Source organism: Chelmon rostratus, chromosome 7, assembly GCF_017976325.1.
Source record: "Chelmon rostratus isolate fCheRos1 chromosome 7, fCheRos1.pri, whole genome shotgun sequence".
Classification (NCBI taxonomy): Eukaryota; Metazoa; Chordata; class Actinopteri; order Chaetodontiformes; family Chaetodontidae; genus Chelmon; species Chelmon rostratus.
Genome location: NC_055664.1, coordinates 15,675,455 through 15,698,117, shown reverse-complemented (window position 1 = coordinate 15,698,117; position 22,663 = coordinate 15,675,455). Strand labels below are relative to the sequence as shown.

Below are 22,663 nucleotides of genomic sequence, written 5' to 3'. Positions count from 1 at the left end.
GGAGGATGTGTCAATAAACGTCTGTATCACAACACTGGAGGATGTCCGCGCAATGATAAACCCGGGCTGTGGTGGAGACGTTTTTTCGTGTCCCTAAAGTGAACTTGAAAACCAGCCAAAGCCTGCAGGACCAAGTGGGCAACTTCCGATTGAGTAAGTAGCTTACACACGTATAGATTGTTTATTTGCCTTGGTTTTGTTTGCCAGAAGTTTATCATTGTGCGGAAATCCTCCAGTGTTGTGACACAGACATTTATTGACACATCCAGACGCGTATCTCCTGGCCGCAAGTCCTACTCTGAGCAACAGAGGCATTCCTCCTCTGTTGTCAACGATGAACATTGTCCACAAGAACACCACCAGTTACCGTCTACTCGTGGACGCGCAGCCGTTTGTTGTTGTTTGACCAGCTGTTCCTCTCTCTGCCTCCTCGTCCTCCTTTCAACGAGCTCCTCGTCCGTGTACTCGGGCTCAAACGGTAAGGACGTCCATCGTAAACAAAGTCATCGTCCACCACCTCAGAGTCGGAAAAATATTCATCCATTTTGTGAAAAATAACAGTCGCAAACTACAGCTAAACTAGCCGACCGCCGCAGAGTTAGCCGTGTTGTGGCTGGTTGCTCGCAGCGCACGGCACTGGAAAATGACGGCATCCACGTCAGAAGTAGTTGTCTAGAGACACTGGATGTTGATAACATGCCACCACGGGCTCAGAGGGGAATAGCGCCAGCATATCATAACAAAATATTGGAATATGGTACGGTATGGTATGGAATATGGCTACGCACGGGTGCCCCAATTACTCGCATTATACGGATATACGCGCCGCTCTTCTGTGGCTAATTTCTTCAAAACGACTCCAAATGCCACCAAAGTTGTCTGGGTGTCTAAATGGTCGTATTTAATGCTACAAATAAAGTCAATTCAAGATTCAAGATTCAATAGTCTTTATTGTCATTGCACATGTCAATGAAATTTTCATTGCAACCCCCATGTTAGATGGTAAGAAAGATAAGACTAGAAAGAGTGAATAAAATTAAGATAACTACAATAAAATAAAATAAACCAACATGCAATAAAAAAAAATATTCGTGAAGCAATTAGTAATATAACAGAATGAAAATATACTTAGGCAATAAAATATACTAAACAGTAAACAATAAAATATGGAAGTGAAATGTGCAAACAGAATAAAATATACAAACAGAATAAAATATAAAATATACACAGTGAAATGTACCGACAGAATAAAATATGCCAATGAAACTGAAATGTGCTGATATACTAAAATGTATATAATTATAGTATATGTGTGTACATAAAAGTCAAGTACACAGAAGGTGCAGGTGGAGGTAGAGGTGTAGGTGTAGGTGTAAAGTGCGGTGTGCAGTGTTCACAGTTCACACAGTCTCTCACTGCAGTGAGGGGCTGCTGGGGGTGATAGCTCTAACAGCTCTGGGGAAGAAGCTGTCCCTCAGTCTGTTAGTGGTGGTGCGGATGTTCCTGTACCGCTTTCCTGATGGAAGCGGTACAAACAGTCTGTGGCCCGGGTGGCTGGGGTCCGTGGCGATGGATCTCGCCCTCTTTCTGACCCGACCTTCATATATAGAGTCTAGGTCAGGGAGGGGGCAGCCCACGATGCCCTGTGCAGTTTTAACCACCCGTGCCAGTTGTTTCCTCTCCTGTGCCGTGCAGCTGCCATACCACACTGTCACACTGAGGCAGAGGATGCTTTCAATTGTGGCCCTGTAGAAGTTAACGAGTAACCGAGAGGAGAGTCCAGCCCGTTTCAGCTTCCTGAGGAAGAAGAGCCTTTGTTGTGCCTTCTTCACCAGGCGGGAGGTGTTCATGGACCAGGAGAGGTCAGATGTGATGTGGAGGCCCAGGAACCTGATGTTGTCCACACGCTCCACCACTTCTCCGTCCATGAGGAGGGGGGCGTGATCCGTCTTCCTGGACCTCCTGAAGTCCACAATGACCTCCTTGGTTTTCCCTGTGTTCAGCACCAGGTTGTTGGCTGAACACCACTGGGTGAGCTGGTGTATCTCCTCTCTGTAGTGGGTCTCGTTGTTATCTGAGATGAGACCCACTACTGTAGTGTCGTCCGCAAACTTCACGACTGTGTTGGTGGGGTGGATGGCAGCACAGTCGTGAGTAAACAGGGTGAAGAGGGCTGGGCTGAGCACACAACCCTGTGGCGTGCCCGTGCTGAGGACCAGAGGGGATGATGTGATGTTCCCTATTCTCACCACCTGAGGCCTGTTGGTGAGAAAGTCTCTGATCCAGTGGCACAGAGACGCAGGCAGACCCACCGTGTGTAGCTTCAGCGCCAGCTTGTCTGGGATGACGGTGTTAAAAGCTGAGCTAAAGTCTACAAATAGCATCCTGACGTAGGTGTTGGGCTGCTGCAGGTGGGTCAGGGCTGTGTGCAGGGTGATGGAGACAGCATCCTCTGTGGACCGATTCCCTCTGTAAGCAAACTGAAGGCTGTCTAGGTCCGAGGGGATGAAGTCTCTGATGTACCTGAGAATAATCCGCTCAAAGCACTTCATGATTACCGGGGTCAGTGCAACAGGCCGGTAGTCATTCAGGCAGGTGATGGATGTCTTCTTCGGTACCGGAATGATGGTGGAGGACTTGAGGCACTCAGGAACCGTGGACAGCTGCAGGGACAGGTTGAAAATGTCCAGGAACACTCCTGCTAGCTGGTCAGCGCATGTCCTCAAAGTCTTGCCTGACACCTTATCCGGTCCTGCAGCTCTGCGGGTGTTGATCCTCCTCAGGGTGGATGACACCTGGTGCTGCTGCAGGACGAGGGGCTGGTGCTGCTCCTCCAGCCGGGGTAGGTGTGTGACTTCTCTGCTGCCTGATGTGTCGAAGCGGGCAAAGAAGCTGTTCAAGGTGTCAGGCAGGGCGGGGTCGTGGCTGGTGAGCTGAGTGTTCGGCTTGTAGTCCGTTATGGTTCTGATGCCTCTCCACATGCTCTGTGGGTTGTTGTTCTTGAAGTGATCTTCAATTTTGTTTTTGTACTGGAGCTTGGCCTGCTTGATTCCTTTCTTCAGCTCTGCTCGAGCCCTGCTATAAGCCAGCCTGTCTCCAGATCTGTAGGCAGTATCCCGGGCTTTCAGCAGGGACCGCACTGTGCTGTCCAGCCATGGTTTCTGGTTGGGAAACACTGTGATGGTCTTAACAGGGAGGACAGCATCAGTGCAGAACTGAACATAAGACAATGCAGATGATGTGTACTCCTCAAGGTCTGCCTCTTCTCTGAACACAGTCCAGTCTGTCAGTTCGAAGCAGTCCTGAAGTGCAGAGGAGGCCTCCTCAGTCCATATCTGTACTGTCCTGGTGGTCGGCTTTGTTCTGCAGGCCAGAGGCTTGTAGGCAGGAATGAGTTTCACGGAGATGTGGTCTGACATGCCCAGGTGTGGAGCTGCTACAGCCTTGTAAGCAGCAGGGATGTTGCAGTAAACTTGATCCAAAATGTTACTGTCTCTGGTAGGAAACTTTATGTACTTATGAAATTTGGGAAACACCGCCTTCAGTTCAACGTGATTAAAGTCCCCCGCCACAATCACGGCCGCCTCCGGGTTGTCGTTCATCTGCCCGCTGATCAGGCAGTACAGCTCCTCTAATGCTAACTTAGCATTAGCCCGCGGTGGGATGTAAGCGGCCACAATAACAATAGACGAGAGTTCTCTAACCAGGTTGTAAAAAACGAAAGTTATCCTTTAAGGGTGTTACAATTACAATGCACCTGAGGTTGACATGTTGACAAAAGGATCACATCTGCGAGAGATCATGTTCCTGTGCTACGCATCTTTATCTCTGAGGAATTTTCATTTCACACCTACTTTTTACTGAGCCTCTCTTCCACAGTACGCAGCACGCAACGCCTCACTTCACCTCCAGGCTACTCATTGATTGGTTTCGATGGCTCGTGGGGCAACTCATGTTTTCCCTGTGTGAAAACAGGCGTGCTTGTTTGCCAGCTGTCATTTATTGATCACTCCCAAATGTCAACCACTGTGAGACCAAGACGGGAGTTTCATTCAGTGACACCTACAGTACTTCTGTGGCTAGATTTACACTGTGCACGAAGACATTTGACTTATGATCCACTACATTTTATTGATATTTGTATTTTTGATGGAGACCTGTAAAAGGAGATGATATTACTCAATGTGTCTCTTGTCTGGGAAAAATGTCTCAAACGAAATTAATGAGAGAAACAGAAGATAAAACATTGTAGCGGACAGAAGAGACACGACATGTCAACACAAGAGTAATGAGAGGCATTTTAAGAAAGACAGGAAAAGAGAGATAAAAAGTTGTATTGAAAGACAGTCAAGTGTCCTCAAAGAGACAGACTGTATAAGAAACATTATACAATTTATGACAGCATAGACAAAACTTGTAATAATATGTTTGTTCTGCTCATCAATGACTCATTAGTGCAGACTGATGCTGGGACCTGGTAGGAGCTGGTTTGGTTATTAGCAGGTATTAAGTATAGTTATTGATACCAATAAATATCAACAGAATTGTTAATATAAAATGTGTCTGGTGAACAGAACCAGTCTGTTACTCTCCTTTAAGTTGCTGGATGATTTAAAGGCTAATTAAAGTACAAATGTTTGATTGGAAAGGATACACCTCCTGTAGCAACTTCACACATTTTTTGGCCACTTGAAGCAGTGAAAACAAGTTGCAAACACAGCATTGATATTACACCTTTTAAGTTGACATGGAAAACTTGTGGCTTGCTTGAACATCCAGGAGAAACGTGGCAACATTAACATTTATTCGGAGTGGTTGAATCTGCCCACCTGTCAAGTCCAATATTCACTCATTTAGCTCGTTTGCTTTCCACCAGCTCCTGAGGGAAATATGTGGCTCTTTTGCTGCTAAGTGCTCCACTGTGTTCACCCGCTCGCCCCTAACTTTGTCTGTGCGCTGTGTGGTGTTGGACGGGTGGCATATCATGATGTTTTTAGACACGTTTTTCTAAAATAAAGCCGCCTGCTGCATCTGAAAACAATGCTGATAAGAGCGGTGAGAGGGAACCAAAATAGTGAAGCTGTGGGCCATAAAACCACAATGAGCTGAAAGGTACTGAAGTGCTCCAGAGAGCTGCTCTATGGGTTTGTCACAACTGGCAACCCCTTTTTTAGACAGTACATGTAGTCATTTGATCTATTATTAATGTGAAGGTATTGATTATAGCAGCTTTTAAAGTCCAAGGATGTAACGCCACTGTGTTTGGATGTAAGACATGGCAATGAAATTACACTCCAGAGAGGCGTAATGTTTTCAATCATGATCTTGACAAGAAATCGTAGTGAAACCGTTCAGTTTAAACGTAGCTGAACATAAATCTCCATTACAGAGTTTTCTTCAGGAATTGAAGTGTGGATCCTCAGACACAGAGGAGTCCAGAGAGCTGAATAATGAATCGCTGAAGCTGGGTTTTACTTTTGAGTTTTAAAAAATCTTAAACTTCCCCAACATAAGGCTGTGCCTGCTTTGAGGGAGTCTCTGTGGGAACCATGCTTAATGATGATTGTATTGAATGCTGGAGCCAATTATGGTATAAGTGTGATCAGATAGGATGGAATGAAGCCATGAGGAACAGTCTTATATAATCTGAAAATGTCAGACTGTACGGAGTGCTTTGCTTACCTTACATTACCTGCTTTTCCTCAAAAAATTGTTTTACACTCTTAACAAATCGCACTATTTGTACAACACATTAACTACAAGTCAGGTTCATTGCTCAGTGCAGAAAAATCTACCTCGCCTCCCTGCACATAAAATTTTAATTGAATGTGTGCCTTTGATTTTATTAAACTATCCAAATAATACCCCAGAGATCATATTAAGCTGTTGTTAGCTATACGTGATCAAGAGGGAGCCCGTTAAGTGCATAAAGAAATGAATACGTCCTTTGTCCGAGCTTGTCAAACAGACAGAGAGGAGGACAACCTCGGGTGACCTTTCACTGCTACTCTCTGCTTCTTAGCAAAGCATTTTCATTTGGTTGTGGGTATTGGCTTGCTGTGAGTTTGCCCCCGTGATGATACCAGATGAGTGGATATGTCTCCTCGTTTCAAGACAGAGCTGTTTGTTCAACTGTGTGATCAGCGGGGAAAAGGTCACTTCGAATGCGTCCCAGTCCTGTATGCAGCTCTGCGTGCCTAAATCTGACATGATTAGGCTTGAAGTCACAACCAGCAGGTTTTCTCTATAATGGATAGTCTACAGCACATTTACCTTTCAGCCGAGTTGTGTTTAATTGTATTCATGTGTCACACTTTTTCAGTGAAGTTACTTTTATCTCCTTCCTCTGCTTTCACTATAAATGTAATCTATTTAAGTGGAGAATTTTTGTGCAAACACAGTATAATTGCATTAATTACAAAGCCTGCTTTCAGACATCTGCTGCTCATTTCATTGTGTTTTTCTTTCTACCCTGAGAGTAGACCTGTAGTGGTTTGTTCCATTTTGTACAAACGTTGGATGTGTAGTTGGGCTGAAACATAAAAAATACACATAAAATGGTCGATGTGAAATGTTTAAATTATTATATTTCAGTAATGGACAGGCTCTTCAGTGATGTGGCCAAGATGATTGCTGATGCCGCGTACAGTTGTTGGATCCAAGCATCAAGCCTTGATGGTTAGACTGATCATCAAAAGTATTAGTTAGGCAATTTGTTGAGTACCTGTACAGCACATATGTCATGTAATGTCTTATAGTAGAGTGAACTGATGATGTTTACTGTGCCTTCTTAATTCCCATGATGACAATTTGTGTGCTGGTAAAGGTCACAGAATAAATACACTTATCCTTCAACATGCAGAGCCCATTCTAACAAAAAAAAAACGAAAAACGGCCCAATAGGTTGACTGTGCAAGCAGGCTAACACGGCTCATATTTACCTGTGTTGTTAGGCGGTGACCTCTAGTGGCTGTGTAATTACGACTGGAGCAAAGGAGGAAGTCAAGGTGATGCAGTATAAAGAGCAAGAAAGTCTGCGTGTGGAGGAAGGTGGGGTGGATGGATGAGTCAAACAAACACAGGACTTTCACCCAGCAGACCGTTGTTTGAATCCTGTGTGAAACCGAAAGTCAACACTGACCTTTTTTAACTTGCATAACTTGCAGATACGTAACAGTAACTTCCTTTTTTTAACCCATAACCTTTTCCTAACCAAGTACCCAGTGCCTAAACCTGAGCAAAATGTGACCACTTCACAATGTTAACCACATGATGACGAAGATCTATTCCACCCGTTGCAGGTACTCTCCAACGGTTATAGACCGTTTAGTCTCGACAAACTCAGCCAGAGGATATGTTACAGCCCAGTTACATCGTGAAATATTGTCTAAAAGATGTTATGCAGTGGAATCTACTTTCTGAATGCCTTTCATTATCGCTGCAGTCTATTCAGGGAGTGCATGCAAATATACTATTCAGTTATGGTGTAGTATGGAATAATTAAACCTTTTTAATTACCAGGCTCTGTAGTCTTTTTGTGGTGGAACTGCATTTTTTTCTGCATAAAAATGAGAAGAGTGAATTATCTGAATCCAGTCCTTTTATAATTGCCTTAGCTGAGCCATGTAAAAAAAACAGGCTTCATTTTTTCTGATCACTGTATCTCAATACAACAAATGCATTATTGCACACAGAATATAAATCATTTCTGAGGACAACAGGTTGTCTTATCATTCTTTAATGCTCCTGTGGCAAACTGATTTAATTTTGTAGTAGACTTGCACAGTGTAGCATCTCTGAAAAGCTCCTGCGGTGACTGGAGTGTTAAGTCTCTACACACCTCTGTAAAAGCCACACAACTGACAGATGTTTTGATGTGTTTTTGCGTCAGTAAACACTATGTTATGAGTTTATATTCGTGCAGTGTTCTTGAAAATATTTTGGAGGCGAACAGGTGCAAGATTTTAAAGCTTTTAAGCTTTCAAGCTTTTCAGATATTTACATTAAATAGCACTTACCCTTTCAGAGCAAAAGCAGATTCCACACACTAAAAGCTGCTCCCAAAGTGTATGGATTTATTAAGAACAATACTGTAGCATTGTAGGCACTCTGGATTAATGGAGAACAGTGTGCACAAAATGTCAGCTAAGTATTGGTGCTAATAAATCCATGCACCTTGGGAGCAGCTTTCAGCGGATTGGACTTTTATTGTAGATCTGAAAGGAAAAAAAAGGTTTTAAATACACGACCTGTCTTCACAGGTTCTCAGGTTGAATGATCATTGGCCATATGGGCAGCCTCGGTTCTCATTAATTTTGAAAAACAGCACTTACCAGTGGGGATAATTATTTCTTGTTGTTTTTTCTCTCTCTCTCAACCCATTGCTCTTTCCCTTCCCTACTTCTCAGCTGCCATCCTTGACGACCCTATGGAGTGCAGCAGAGGGGAGCGTTTGGCCATTACGCTGGCAAAAGACAGCATCAACAGGAGCAGTAACCGCTCGACCACTGGCAAGCTGGAGGTGGACATCTTTGAACTGCTGAGAGACAGTGAATATGAGATGGGGGAAACAAGTAAGTAACATGGGGGAGAGATGCCAATTAATTGGCGAGGAAAAGAAAGTGTGGTTGTGAGTCTGACGGTCAATATATGTGTACGCATTGAGAAAAACATGGAGAAAGTAATGAGTGTGAGGCGCTGCTCAGTCCAGTCAGCAATCACACCAGCAAAAAAAATAAAAGGAGTCTCTTATTTCGATATAAGCAAACCTGTCATTTCAATTCAGGCATTCTGTCTTCTTTCTCTTTCTCTCTCTTTTAACCTTCTCCCAAGTACACAGAGATATGGTCTGTATGGTTTAACAATATTTTGGTCAAACAGAAGCAAGCAATTTATTGAAAATAGATGACAGACTGGTGTGATACAGGAACACAAACTGAGCCGTCATATTTTGGTAGCTGCACGACTCAAACACTGTGTTCGTATCTGTTTTTGTTCTCTTGTGTATTGGCAGCCTTCACACTGCTGTGGCAGAGCAAGAAAAAAAGGAATGGGTGTGGGTGTCATGTAAAAATGGCTTAATCTATGTCAAAGCACTGCTGACCTTCAACACAAAGGCTTATGGATCTTTTTAAATGGGCCATTATGAGATTCACAGTAATTTGTCACACATATATGACAAATGCAGCACTGATGGCGACTCCATTAACACAAGCTGGAGTACCTATTTGGAATCAATTGTATCAATGCTTTTCTGCGTGGACCGCTTGGTGACTCGCTGCACGCCTCAGTGTTTATTGGTTATGGGTTTTTTTTTTAATTTTTAATGAAAACCATCCAAAATCAATACAGCGCAGTATGTTTCTGAAGAAAACAACCGATATACAACTATGGCAAGAAGTGTGGGGATTGATTTTCAATATGACACGTTCTCACTTTCACAAACCCAAAAGCTTCAGTGGCGCCGCTTAATCCAGGGATACACTGCTTCACTTACCACAACAACAAGAAACTGTATCACTTTCTCTGCCTGGTTTACCACAAACACCTCCTAAATGTGGTTCCCTCTGTGTGTTCCGGTGTGTGTGTGTGTGTGAGTAAGGTTTGTGCACGCTGGAATGTGTGTATAATGTGCAAATGTTTTTTGTGTGATAGTGTGTGTGTGTGTGTGTGTTAGTGTGTGTAATTAGAGGCAGGAATTGGATTAGGGACGGATCAGTGGCCGCAGTTAGATGGAAATATCACAGAGGGAGCGCTACCTGCCCAGAATAGTCCCACCCCCCACCTTTCAAGCGGTATACAGCGCCTAAATGGATGCCTCCTTGGACTGGTTGCTGCTTTTAAAGGCAGAAAACACCACATGACAAGACTCCAGTTCACAAACAGCCATGCTTTCACAGTTATATGTTGCGTATTGTGCTTCATAAAACATATAAATGGTTTGCGTTTGTGCTGCCATGTGTGCACCTGAGGAGACAGGGAATGATACAATCCCAAAAAAATGTAATTCATTAAAGTGGAGGTGAAATGAAATATGCCTTTTCCCTTTTAGATCCCTGGTCATATGGTGCGCCTATTTAACAATATATTGTTAAATATATAATCTATTTCTTTCTATTCTTATATCAAAATTGTATTTCTCAATGTGTTATGACATGCCCAGTTTTCACTGTTTAAATCTATGCTGTGTCACCCGGATACAGAAGCTAGATACTCTGAAAATGCCTCATTTGGTCTTAGAGATCTGAAAGGAAAATAAAGCAATATTTCAACTTGCAGACACAAACACCTGCAGCCGGATGAGTTTTGCTTGTGGCATTTTGTGTGTGTTTTTGAGTGAACGCATGCATGTTGTGTGGCTGCCTTTCAGCCTTTCTTGCTCCTCTGTATCTTCCTGTACGTCCGTCCTTCTTCTTGCAACCAGCAAATTTGTCAAGCGTTTCTCAAGTCAAACTCATTAGACCTCTGCAATCAGTCGGAGGTTCCAATAGCTTGTATTGATCAGAGAAAATCAATGTTAAGCAGAGAGAATGGACATCAGCCGACCTATTGACCTTCTGACCATAGTTTGACCGGCCTGAGTGGTACAGTACAATTCTGAAAATTGGCAGCACTAATGGGAACCTTGACACGGACGTCAATGTCCAGGAGGTCGTGACTAACCTGTGGTACGGAGGTAGAGTTTTGACACAGACTTTTCATGCACATCATCTGTCTCTCACACATACGCTCACAATGCAAGCTGTGCAGAGACGGGCCAAATCAAAGTGTCACGGGGGCCGGGAGCACATTTGTTGGCCGTCAAATCATTCAGCTTTATAATTTGGTGAAGCCAAGCAGACAGGTGCAAACGTGGGCGTGTGCGTGTGCGTACTGTAAATGCATGCATACATGTGTATGGGGTGTTTGTGAAAGGTGTCAGTGTGTTCATGTCTTGCAGGACCCATGGGTGACTAAGGGATTACTTATTAATCATTCGATTCACTGCCTCTGGATCCACCGCACGGACCAAAAAATGGTTTCCCCCTTTGCCTCTTTCACACACATAGCTGGTTAATGCTCTGCATTTGCCCCAATAACTGACACCAAATTACCATCAGACACACTTACTTTGTGCACACATGAATAGTACATAGTGTCTGTACTTGTGTCTGCCTCACATCATTGACTGTAGCAGTTTAATTAGAAACCAGGGATTATAAACTCACAAGAAATGGCATTCTGTTTTCCAGTATGGGAGATTAAAGCATATGGCCCGTGTACATCAGAGAGGAGTAAAATTCACATTCGAGAAAATGTTTCCGTCTAAAGATGTGTTTTCATCCCCAAAGGTAGAGCCTTTAAATCGGTCCTTTTAAATGTAGAATGTGGAAAAACAAGATGAGATGCGTGTGTCACGTTTGGGGATATTGTGGCATTCATGTGCAAATGTTCAAATACCAGATTTTGTGTTTTAAGCCTCCAGATATCGCTGCCTGTCACTATTTCTGTCTCTCTGCCTTTCTCGCTGTCTGTCACTCTGTTTATCTGTCTGTGTCTCTTCCCATTTTGATATCTTTCTGTCTCCATATGTGAAAGTCTGTTATATTAGTATCAGTTTCTCCCTGGAGCTTCCAACCTCTCATGGGCAGGGTCTATAGGAGTTTTCTGTATGTGCATCACATATAGTAAACATGGTCATGTGCATTTGGCCTTGCACACATTTTGCTAACACATCTAGGCTCAGGTTCCCTTGAGACAGGAGAAGCGCTGGCTCAGGCCGCTCTCTGTTTAGAGGCTAAGATTGTCAGCATGTGCATCCATTAGCATCTGGCTGAAGAAGACCTTTTTTAAATGGCTGTACTTGACTTTCCTGGCTAGCACTGACTGACTTGCTTCCTCTCTTGCTGTCTCTGTCCATTCTTCCCCCTCCACCCCAACTCTGTTTTCTCCCAGTGTGCCAGATCATGTCTAAAGGGGTGGTGGCAGTCCTAGGTCCCTCTGCCAGCCCGGCCTCCAACTCCATCATCAGCAATATCTGCGGAGAGAAGGAGGTGAGTTTATGCACCCAACTGGCCTGCAGCCGCTGGGCCACAGTGCAACCAGAAATCCAGAGTTTGGAACAATGATGCTTGTTAGCCATTGTGCCATTTTTGCAGGAGATTGAGGGGGAATGAAATCCTTGTTAGTGAAAATGATGAAATACCTCAACAGTGTCATAACTCTCCATTCCAGTCCCACTCAAATCAAAGCACCGCTGGGCATTTTATTTCCTCTATTCCCCTCATTAGCTTGGAGCAGCTTGGCCCGCTGAGGTTTGCTCATCACTGTTTTCAGATTTTCATAAAAACAAACACAAACAAACAAAAAGAGCAAATTTTGTTGTTTTGAACAGATTACGTGTGTTGACATCAACCAACCCTTGCTGTCTTACATCTGGTGTTTGGAATTAGGATATTTACACAGTAGGTGATTATAACAGATGATGGTTTCATTGATAGTATTTTGACAAAACCAGTTAACAGACATACTCTCTTATCTGAACAGGGGAAAAAAGCATGTTTTCCACAATTCGAACATGACTGAGTGGATTTGGCTTCAGACCCTGGCAGCATGCAAACAGATCCCAGCTGGATGCTAATTGGCTTGTCTGAACTCTGACATGGTGGGTTTTGCTGCCTGATGTCAAGAGACAGAGGTGCTTTTGAATTATACAAAACCTTGATCAAAATCAATTATAAATAACAACGAATAAGATATCTATGTTCAGAGCTTTATCTGTGATGGTTTTACTGCCATGCTGTGGCAGCTTGATTTCTGAATTTAATGCACTTTGTTTTACACCATTTGTAGAGAACTACAGTACTTCGATTACCAAAGTGAATACACCAATATTGATAGCGTCTTTATTATCTATGCCAACTTGGCAATACACGTTAGTTTTCTTTCAGTTCATCAATCAGTTTTCACTAGTGTGCTCTGGTGTACTACCCACCATAATTGGATTTTGTCCACAGAGAAGCCGCCTTTATAACTGCATGAATTTGATCAGCATGACTATTAAAAGACAGCCCATTACCATCCCAGTCTCTATAATGTCCTCTGATACAGTATGGCCCGTCTTCCTAATGAGACATCAGTCTGTTACAGTGGTAGACAGACCAGGACTCCCTGCTGTTCAAATCTCTGGTGGCATTGACTTGCGGGGCTGACTGCTTTGAACCACTGACTGTGATAATACCCCTGTATGAATATTAAAGCTCCCATAAAGTCGTTAAGTGATACATACAGTGTAGTTGTAAATTTCTCAAAGGAGTTGGTACTGATCCTAAAGATTCACAGTTTTGCGACACCGGCTCAAGTTTCTTCTTTATTTATCCCTTCTAATGGTACATGTGTAGGAGCAAGACAATCATTTTCATCACAAGAGCACTTTGAAGCTTAGCCAGTCTTATGTTTTTGTCACAGAAAGTAGGATTATAAGATCTGCTCTCGTCATTTTGGATTAACACTTTATTAACACAATAACACTTCCTTATGCAGTAATTTCCACTGGGCCTTGCCAATTATATTTACTGTTTACGTGAACTCCCAGTAATCCAGTACAGCTACAGAACCTAGGGAAAAACATACGCAACATACACATACACAACATACCACTTACAACTAGACAGCTTCATAGAAACTGGCGTTTTGACCTGCCGTTTGTGTGTCCATCTTCATCAGCTCCCTAAATGAATTGTCTTCTTCCAGCTATTCTCGGTGGATTGAGGTTCAATTCAAGACGAGGACTACTTAGTTTTTTGTCAGGGGTATGCATCCACTGTTAAGTGCAGATACCCTGCTCAGTAACTCTATCCCTACACTTACTCTTATTCTTGTATTCTAATCCTTAACACTGAATGCAACCTATTTCAATAGTATCAAAGCATTGTCATCATTTTAACAATAACAACATTTATGTGATACTAGTGATACCACAGTTTTATTCACCTCCGGGTCACATTTTCCTATAATACCCTTTCAGCAGGGCCACATTATGTGTCCAACATTTAGCTTTGGATTGGTGGCAACGCATTAAACAAAGTGATGCTCAAAATTCTGCCAAGCATGCAGTAAGTATTACAAGCTGACGGAGGATCCCTTTTATTCTTTTCACCAGTGGCCGAGAAAATATTCAGATCCTTTACTTGAGTATAAGCACATAGCAATTCTGCACTATGAATGCACAATAAATGGAGCATTGAAATGCCACTTAACTACAATTGCCAAAGTATTATTAGTAAAATTTCCCTTACATATCAAAAGAAGCCATAATGCGGAATATTGGCCCCTGGGAGATATTTTACTCATGCATAATAAAATATAGAGTAGTTCATCTTAAACTCTACACAAAATTGTGTTTGGAGGAAAACCATTCCTGCACCGACCTCCGCGAGTTAAATTTACAAGCCTGTCACCATCCTCAGCTTTGGCACATTGTTGCTCGATCGTGCATTGTGAAGTGTTGCACTTCACAGAACTGCAGCTGCTAGACAGCACTGAGCAGGTATCTGAGCTTGTATGTAGCTTCTTTTTTTTATCTTTGCAGGTTCTGTGAAATGTGAGATAGTAAAATGGTTTGAAGTGTTTCTTCTCTGACACGATTTAGTGGGTAGTGCATAGTTTGATGTGCTGTGGCATGTTTCTCACCTTACAGTAACATCAAGAGGAACTTGATTTTTGAGTTCAAAAGGTAGCCACAGAGGACCGCTCGCTTCGTCTTTCACCACCAACATGAGAACATATCCAATGTTTGAGCCTTTGGAAGTGGAGAGAACATAGAGTGATGTTGGCAATGTTTAAAATCTGACACCCAAATCCACTCCAACACTGTTAAAGCTCCTAATGTTAGTTTACTAGATCTGCAGCTTTTATATAGAAAAAGAGAGTTGGTGGCGATGCCTCATAATTTATAATCACATGTTATTAGATGTAATTTTGTGCCCACTCTCAGTGCTGGATGAGTCATGCCAGTTGACAGGAGGAGATGAGGGATTTTAATGAATTCACATAAATGCATTTTGGACACATTGTTATCACAATAGACAACAGATTAATCCTCCCCGGAGAAAGCATGTTTCATAGGCAGTACTTTGATCCTCTCTGTGTCATATTAAATGCATTAATGACTATTTTTAGGTTGTCAGGCAATTAACGGTATAATCAAGTCCAATGGTTCTCGGTAGTGGTCATCAGGACCCTGCTGCTGGTTTTCATTGTAGTCATCAAATGAAAGACTACTGCATACCTGCAATGCACAGCTGGAAAACCAGCATTTGTAGCAGTTTGGTTCCCGAGGATCAGGATTAACTCAGTGGTCCTCATCCGGATGCTATCAAGAGCCAAAAGTGTGCAGATTTTCATTCCAACCAAACACTACACCAGCTGATTTCACTGATTAGGTTTCCCATCTCAGACTTGAGGTGTGCAAATCAGCGAAGTCAGATGCTGTGTGTGTGTGTGTGCGTGCGTGTGTGTGTGTGCGCGCGCGTGTGCGTGATCCTTGTCCAGCAGAAAAGGTCACATTGCATTTGTCATGATCACTCTGAAGGGGATACCTGGCTAATGGCCTCCGTCAGCATGGCCTTATATCGATGATAAGGTGTCGTAACTACCAATACAGTACTATCACAACACATTACCCACAGTAACTGTGCTATTAATGTACAGAATATAAGCTCAATTTGCATGAAACACACATATCTATAAAAATTGGGGTAAAACATGCCCAAAAGAAGAGGTTGATATTAATTATGTAGTCTATTCATTTACTGCATTATAAAGTGCTTTTAGTTTAAAAATTGCTGACCTTTGGCAAGCTGTGGTGGAATTCAAGATTAAGAATAGAGGCAACCTCTGCTATTACCAGTCACAGATGACCCCAGGTAATATTACTCCTGCATGAATAGACCTATAGTAGCTCACATCTTTTCAGTTCTGAACACATTAAAGATCCATTACAGCGGAAATTTTTCTGCAATTGAGCTGAAGCCGAACTTGTATGAAACCAAAGTTGTCCATGATGAAATGAGAAGCACGAATCTTACACATATACACACAGTGGAGAAACCAGAAATCCTTCCAGCCAAATGGTCTGCAGTGTACCTCTGAGATCTGCTCAGCAGGGGATCAGCAGATTGGTTGGTGGATACAAGCAGTTGTGCCTAATGTTACCTTTAGACTCAGGCATCCCACTGCCTGCCCCCCCCCCAAAAAAAAAAAAAATCCTCCAAAGCAGCAGAATAAACCCTGAGGGAGCCCAGGTGTCATCTGAAACGATTAGCAGCTTTATGAGACAAACAGATATGTGTTTTTACACACAACGCCACTTCATAACACGACCGTAGATGATCCTCTTTCATCTGATTTGACATTTACATGAACAGGCAATATCGTTTCTGCGTGCGTGTTTGTGTGTCTGCTATATTATATATGTCTATAAAATGTGAAAAGAGGTCACCCTGAACCGCGACAGCTGGAGAAAGGAAGATCTGCGTGTGTGTCTGTCAGCTTGTGTGTGTGTGTCGACGGCTGCCACCGTGCACACATTACTCTGACCACCTAATCCCTCACTGTGAGCGTAAGGCCACAGATGCCGGCGCTCTAGCGGCCGGTTGCCTGGGACTCTGGCAGCAATATTGCAGCTGACAGACCCCACTAGGCGATCAGCTCGTCATCTACCAGACCCGATCAATCACTCCCCAGGTTCCGCTGCTGCTGCGGAGGCTACTTCCACCAGGGCCACAGAGGAGTGCGACTGAGCCCATCTGGGTTTCACACTAATAGTGACTAATAGAAAAACATCTACTGCGGAGAAAGGGGTGACTGTGTGCATCATGTTTGTAGTTTGTTTCCATCTTATGCGGCATGGAAGGCAAACCTTGGGGTCAGGATTTGGAGAAAGGGCAGATTAATATCGACTAATGAGAAACATTAGCAGGGGCTCTGGATGAGAGGCTCCTGCTGCTTTACAGGTGCTTATCTGCTGGCTGCTGCAGCCAGCCAGAAGAGCTGGAGTGTGCAGTGCAGTGGTCTTGTTGCCTTGGTTCCTGTGAGTCTCAAGGATAAAGAATTATGATTCTCATTTATAAGTGGTGACTTGGATATTGTGGACCAGACCAATAACTTTTCATCCATCATTCAGATTTGCACAAGGCTCCATTTACAATCCACATCTTGTTATTTTCTTACAAAGCCTTGGACTAAGGTTGTTTTGCCATGAGCCATAGGGAGCTTTTAAAGTGAACTGAGTTAATGTCAAGATATTTATATCTAAATTCGGGTTTTATTTATTCCTCTTAGCCACCTTTCCTGAGTTCAAATGGCTTTACTCCCTGTTTTTACCCTTAGCTTCCTCTCCTCTACCGCACAGGATGAAATGTGCAATATACCCTGTGTCTGCTAAGCATATTCCTCTATGATTCAAACATGTGTCAGAAGTGGTCATGAATATTAATGTCCATGTCCAGGGCTGCTTTGGGCTCGCAGAGCCATCTGGTTGCAGGAGTACAGAGAGATTACACTAAAGCATTTTGGTTGGGTGGTGCACAGGTTGGATTCAGAGGTGAACCTGAGGTCCTCTGGGCAAACAGAGAGTATGCTGGATTGAGACTGGGGGTCAGTGGTATAGCTAAAGCCCTGCAGCTGGCAATGAGAAGAGATTTGTGCCTTCATATCCACACAGAAACCCACAAATCCATTTCTGACTCACCATTATTCAACCAAACAAAAAATGCTTCAAATTATCTGAAAATTTCTTGTCACCATCATTATTTTTGCTTTTAAGTTCTCTGTGCCCCCCCCTCGCTCTGTCGCAGACGCTCTCTATGCCTCATTTTCTGCCTCTTTTTCTCCTGTCTCCTGTGATACAGCGTTTTGCTGCATTGTGAGCATCGGTGTTGAGGTAACACCGAAAAACTCATTCAGTCCCAGTAAAAATGAATCTGTTCCTTGTCTTTCTGAGTCTAATTCCAGGATAGTTTGGAGTCAAACGAATTTCTTGAGATTACTTTATTAGTAGGCAAATGAACTCTGTAGGATTCCTGCACATGGCCAGATGGGAGCAATTGGTGAGAAGGACCATCAAACAAAGCTGAGGCACAGTTGATTGCTCTTGAATGGATATTGAACAAATTTGAAAACCTTTCTGCGTGTTCTCAGAGGGAGCTATTCTGCAGGTCCAATGCTTCATTTGTGTCCTTATTGTGAGGCATTCATAAGAAACTCACTCAGCGAACATTTGCCACAGATCGTAGCGCGCGTGTTCATTAACTTGTTCGTTCACATAGCCAGAGACTCATCCTGCTGTGTTTGCGCTCAGTGTGTGTAGAGCTGTCCAAACTGATTTAGATGGGTGAGTTGTCCAGCAGCTCAGTGCTACACACTGTGTGGAATTGCTTTTTTTTGACTTGAAAAGCCGGCTGGCCAACCCAGCAAATCCTCTCTGGCCAGAGACCATTTACACGGTAGCTGTTCTCACTTTAGACTGTCTCCCTGCCAGACACTGAACCACGGCTGGTCATAGCAAAGCCAGCACGCCACATCTCCTGTTCATGTACAGCCAACGTCTGCTTTGCTCTCACACATGTGAACACCGGTATCATCCAGATACTGTACCTGCTCTGAAATACCAACTTAAAGGAGAGTACACAAAGGCTGTGACTTTATTTTTTACTTTGGTGCTGCTTTGTTCTTATTGTGTTTTGCATTATAGAAAAAAAAAAACCCTGCCTGCTTAGAATGAGTGAAATAAGTTGAAACATAGCAGAAATGCTCAAAACTAAACATGTTGATAACTGGCGATGCATTTATGTGCAGTTTTCGTGCTAATATGGTAATATGAACAGCCATAGTTAAACACAACACTGCACCTATATTGTGATGAAAATGATGAAATAATAATTGGCTGTGATTGGATGAATCCTTTGATTTTAGAGCAGCTGATAATGTCATTAGCTACGAATTTCATGCACTGTTACACATCGTTGCATAATATACTGTAGTTTTCTTTTAATCATAGCAGTGATTGTGTTTAATTTTTTATCAGCTTCAGAGTTTTAGAGCAGCTTTATTTTTGCTGTAGGCGCCGCAAATCTCCAACAATTAGAGATAAAGTCACTGTGTTTAACAGAACCAGAAATACTGTTTAACCCTGCCCCTCCCGCTGTGTCTACATGTAAACAGAGTGCTACTTTTCTGCCTCAAGCGCTCAAGCAAAGTTCATTCTTGACCTTGGGATAAAATCTCAAACTTGAGGTCCAGCTATTTGCTTTTTCCGCAGCTTTCAACCTCATCTCAAGTTCTTCATCAGCAGATGTAGTTCATGTGATTAGATTGATGTCAACAGATGTCTCCATGACAACTGAGCAACTATGAGATGTGGTTGACAGGTCAAGCAAGACAAACTGCGTAATATAGAACGGCAAACAATTAGCATTAACTAAGCATTAATTGTCATTACATTGGACATCATGTAAAAACACCTTCTTATAGTCTGCAGCTATGCAAATAACTTCTTCATCTGATTACATTGTCACAAAATTGCATTGATTAAATTTGGCTATGGTTGGGTTGTGATGGGGGAGTTGAGAAGTCTTCCTGCAATTTGCCAAGATCTGCCAAGCACCAGCAAGTTGGCTGTGTTGCCTGATTGTTTTTATTTTCCATGCTGAAAATGCTGCTAGCCCATTTTTATTTCACAGATTCAGTGAACGCCCTTCATTTATCTGTCGATATTACGAACACCTCTGTCCTTTTCTGCTCTTACTCGTCTCTCTGTTTCTCTTTTTTTCCTTATATCCTTTCACCTTACCATGGTTTTAACCAATTTTCACCTGTGTACCTCTTTCCCTCCTCTAATATCTGCCATTACTGCTCTTACACAAGCCTCAGCTCTCATCACTCTCGTGTCCTTATTGTCACCTCTTTCTTTCTTTTTCTCTCCTGTCTCCTCTTGTTCCATATTTTCTCATTCCGTCTCTTCCACTCGCCTCTTTCCTGACATTTCCATTCTGCCTAAGTCCTTCTCAGACACCAGCTGCAGGTGACTACAGGTCAAGATCCACCGTTCTCAAGAAAACTAATAGAAAGAGGGTGAAGATGGTATTCAAAAGCCTGCTCTCTTTCTCTCTGCCTCTCCCTAATCACCCTCCATCAGTCTCATGCTGAATCTCTATGTCTGAGTGCGTAGCGGTATTAGTTCTGCTGTGTCAGTCTTGTTCTGCTCGGGGGGTCAGCTTATGGTTCAGTTCTCCACTGTAATTGGGCTTTAAAACCACTATATGTAAAATCAAACGCTCTGCAGCCAAAAGCAACGTTGCTTTGGCAGCATGTGACACATTATTGGTCACAACCAGTTATCAGATGTGATTAAGCATAGCAGCTCTGCATCTTTCTCATGTGGAATGACCAGCCTGTGCAGGTGCCCACGTCACTGTGATGTATGTAGTATGAATTGGAAGATTTAAGCTGCGGCTTGCTTATTCACAGAAGTGCAGGAGCAGGAAGGTGCCTGTTGAATCTCAATGGGATTTCTGCAGCTCTTAGACCCTCGAAGCTTAATATTCTTTCAGATTTTTAAAAAGACAAAATGCACTGAAATGTAATACAAATTGTCTTTTCTTTGCTGCTTTCAACACAGTGTTTCAACACTTACGTTTTCTTTATTTGGATAACTTTTTTTAGGCTCTCCACTCGACATTTGTTATCATCATCAGGATTCAGGATCCAAAGAAAGAAATTTGCTCTCCAGTGTTTTATAAAAGGTGCATCAAGAAGTGACTTCTTCTGTTTAGATTCAGTTGATGTTTTACTTTTGTGTATTTGTGTCCAGCTGTCTGTGTCTTAGAAATTGAAATCGTAGACTCTGGGGCAAAAGTTGAAAAGGTTTAAAGACCGAAGAAGCTGCAGAAGTCTCAGAAGTGGAGCTGCACCATCCCTCACACATTTATTTCCCTTTTGGGCCTCGAAAGAGCTTTACCCTTTGCCTCAAACTGGAGTTTATAAACTCCAAGTGCTACTTAATAACAGGTCAGTAGATAGTAGTCGTCTATGGCTCTTCTCTTTAGTGTAATTCAAGAAATTCTCAATGTAATTGTTGATTTTATTAGATTAATTATGCCAGAGTGCCATCTGAGAATTAGATATATGGAGTGCACTATGAAAGTGTCGAGGATGCTTGGGATGGTAAACTGATAAATGCTCATGGGAGGCACTGCTCGGTATGATGAGGATCACATGGAGACTGGAGGACAGGGCTAGATTATTTTATCTTTATAGTATGTACAGTACCTGCATATTCATATTCAGGGTCACAGTGACAGACAACATCCACATCTTCCGCCTTATTTTATCCCAAATCTTCATAGCATACTGTGTGTACATGAACTCAAACAGCAGGTGCTTTTGGATGCATTTAGAGATGCAACAATTAGTGTATTAATCAGTCGATTGAAAGACAATCAATCGGCAACTTTTTTGACAAGCAGTTAATTGTTTTGGTCATTTTTCAATCAAAAATGTCCAACGTTTGCTGGAGGCAGCTTCTAAAATGTGATGATTTGCTGGTTTTCTTCCTCATTTATGTTAATAAATAAAGAGTCTTTTGGTTTGGACTGTTGGTTGGACAAAAAAGCAAGCTAAAGAGCTCACTTTCAGCATTTTTCACAAGTTATCTTTACCTGTTATAGACTAAATAATTACTGGATTAATCGTGAAAATAATTGAATCATTAATTGATAATGAAAATAATAGATACATTGCCCATAATTTTCACACGAGACCTAGCCCTTTGCATTGGCCATTACTATGTTTGAGATGGTTTATGTGATGCATCCCACTAGTCACAGTTTGTGTAACTATACGTATAAATAGTGTTTTCTTTATCTTTTTTGTTAGCATTGTTTTCAGTACATACTATTTAGATAAAGTAATGCTAGATACTCTAATAGCGATATTTGATTTAAAGTCCAATGACCCATCCTAACCCTTTTTTCACTGAATCAGATAACATACGGTAAACAATAACTGACAAAAACTCTGAATCATTGAGGCATTTCACAGCGACTGCAATACAGTAAATGGCAACATTTATTTAGAGATATACATGATCTTTTACAGTAACTAATATAACAGTATGCACAGTGTATTGTACATCGATCAAATGCAGTGCATTGGAGCAAAACATTGTGCTTTGTCTTTGTCTTTTGTAGTTGCTCAAGCTACAGCCAGCACAGCGTCGGGCACGTAGTGGCACAATTGATTAATGACAAACTTTAATTTAATTCAAATGATGAATAGTAGATAACGACACCATAATTACATTTGCTACGTTTTGTATGCGCATGTGGATACAACTGAATGAATCTGTAAGTACATATCATTAAAAGAATGCGGATGCTAAGCCGGGTGTCACTCTGTTCCGGGTTCCTCTGTTCAGGCTGCTTGCAAACGAAACACAGGTGCATCTTCTGTCTCTGCCTGATCATAATTAGAGGAGCACAGCTGTCGTCTGCACCTCTGCTGACCCTTTTCTCACAACACTATTGATCTGTCTTGTCAAGGCTGCACTGGCAGAACCGCCATGTGCATATCCAAATCCACTATCTTGTCACCAGGAAGCAGTCTCTTGATTTGATCCCTGAGA

At 42.5% G+C, this 22,663-nt stretch overlaps 1 protein-coding gene across 1 annotated transcript in view; it reads left to right on the top strand.

Moving 5' to 3' along the window:
- grik4 (glutamate receptor, ionotropic, kainate 4) overlaps positions 1 to 22,663 on the top strand; it is a 144,876-nt gene that overhangs the window by 27,948 nt on the left and 94,265 nt on the right. Inside the window, exons 2-3 of the mRNA XM_041940181.1 lie at positions 8,409 to 8,573; positions 11,935 to 12,032. Of these exons, the coding sequence (XP_041796115.1) occupies positions 8,409 to 8,573; positions 11,935 to 12,032 (263 nt within the window). The remainder of the gene's footprint in view (positions 1 to 8,408; positions 8,574 to 11,934; positions 12,033 to 22,663) is intronic.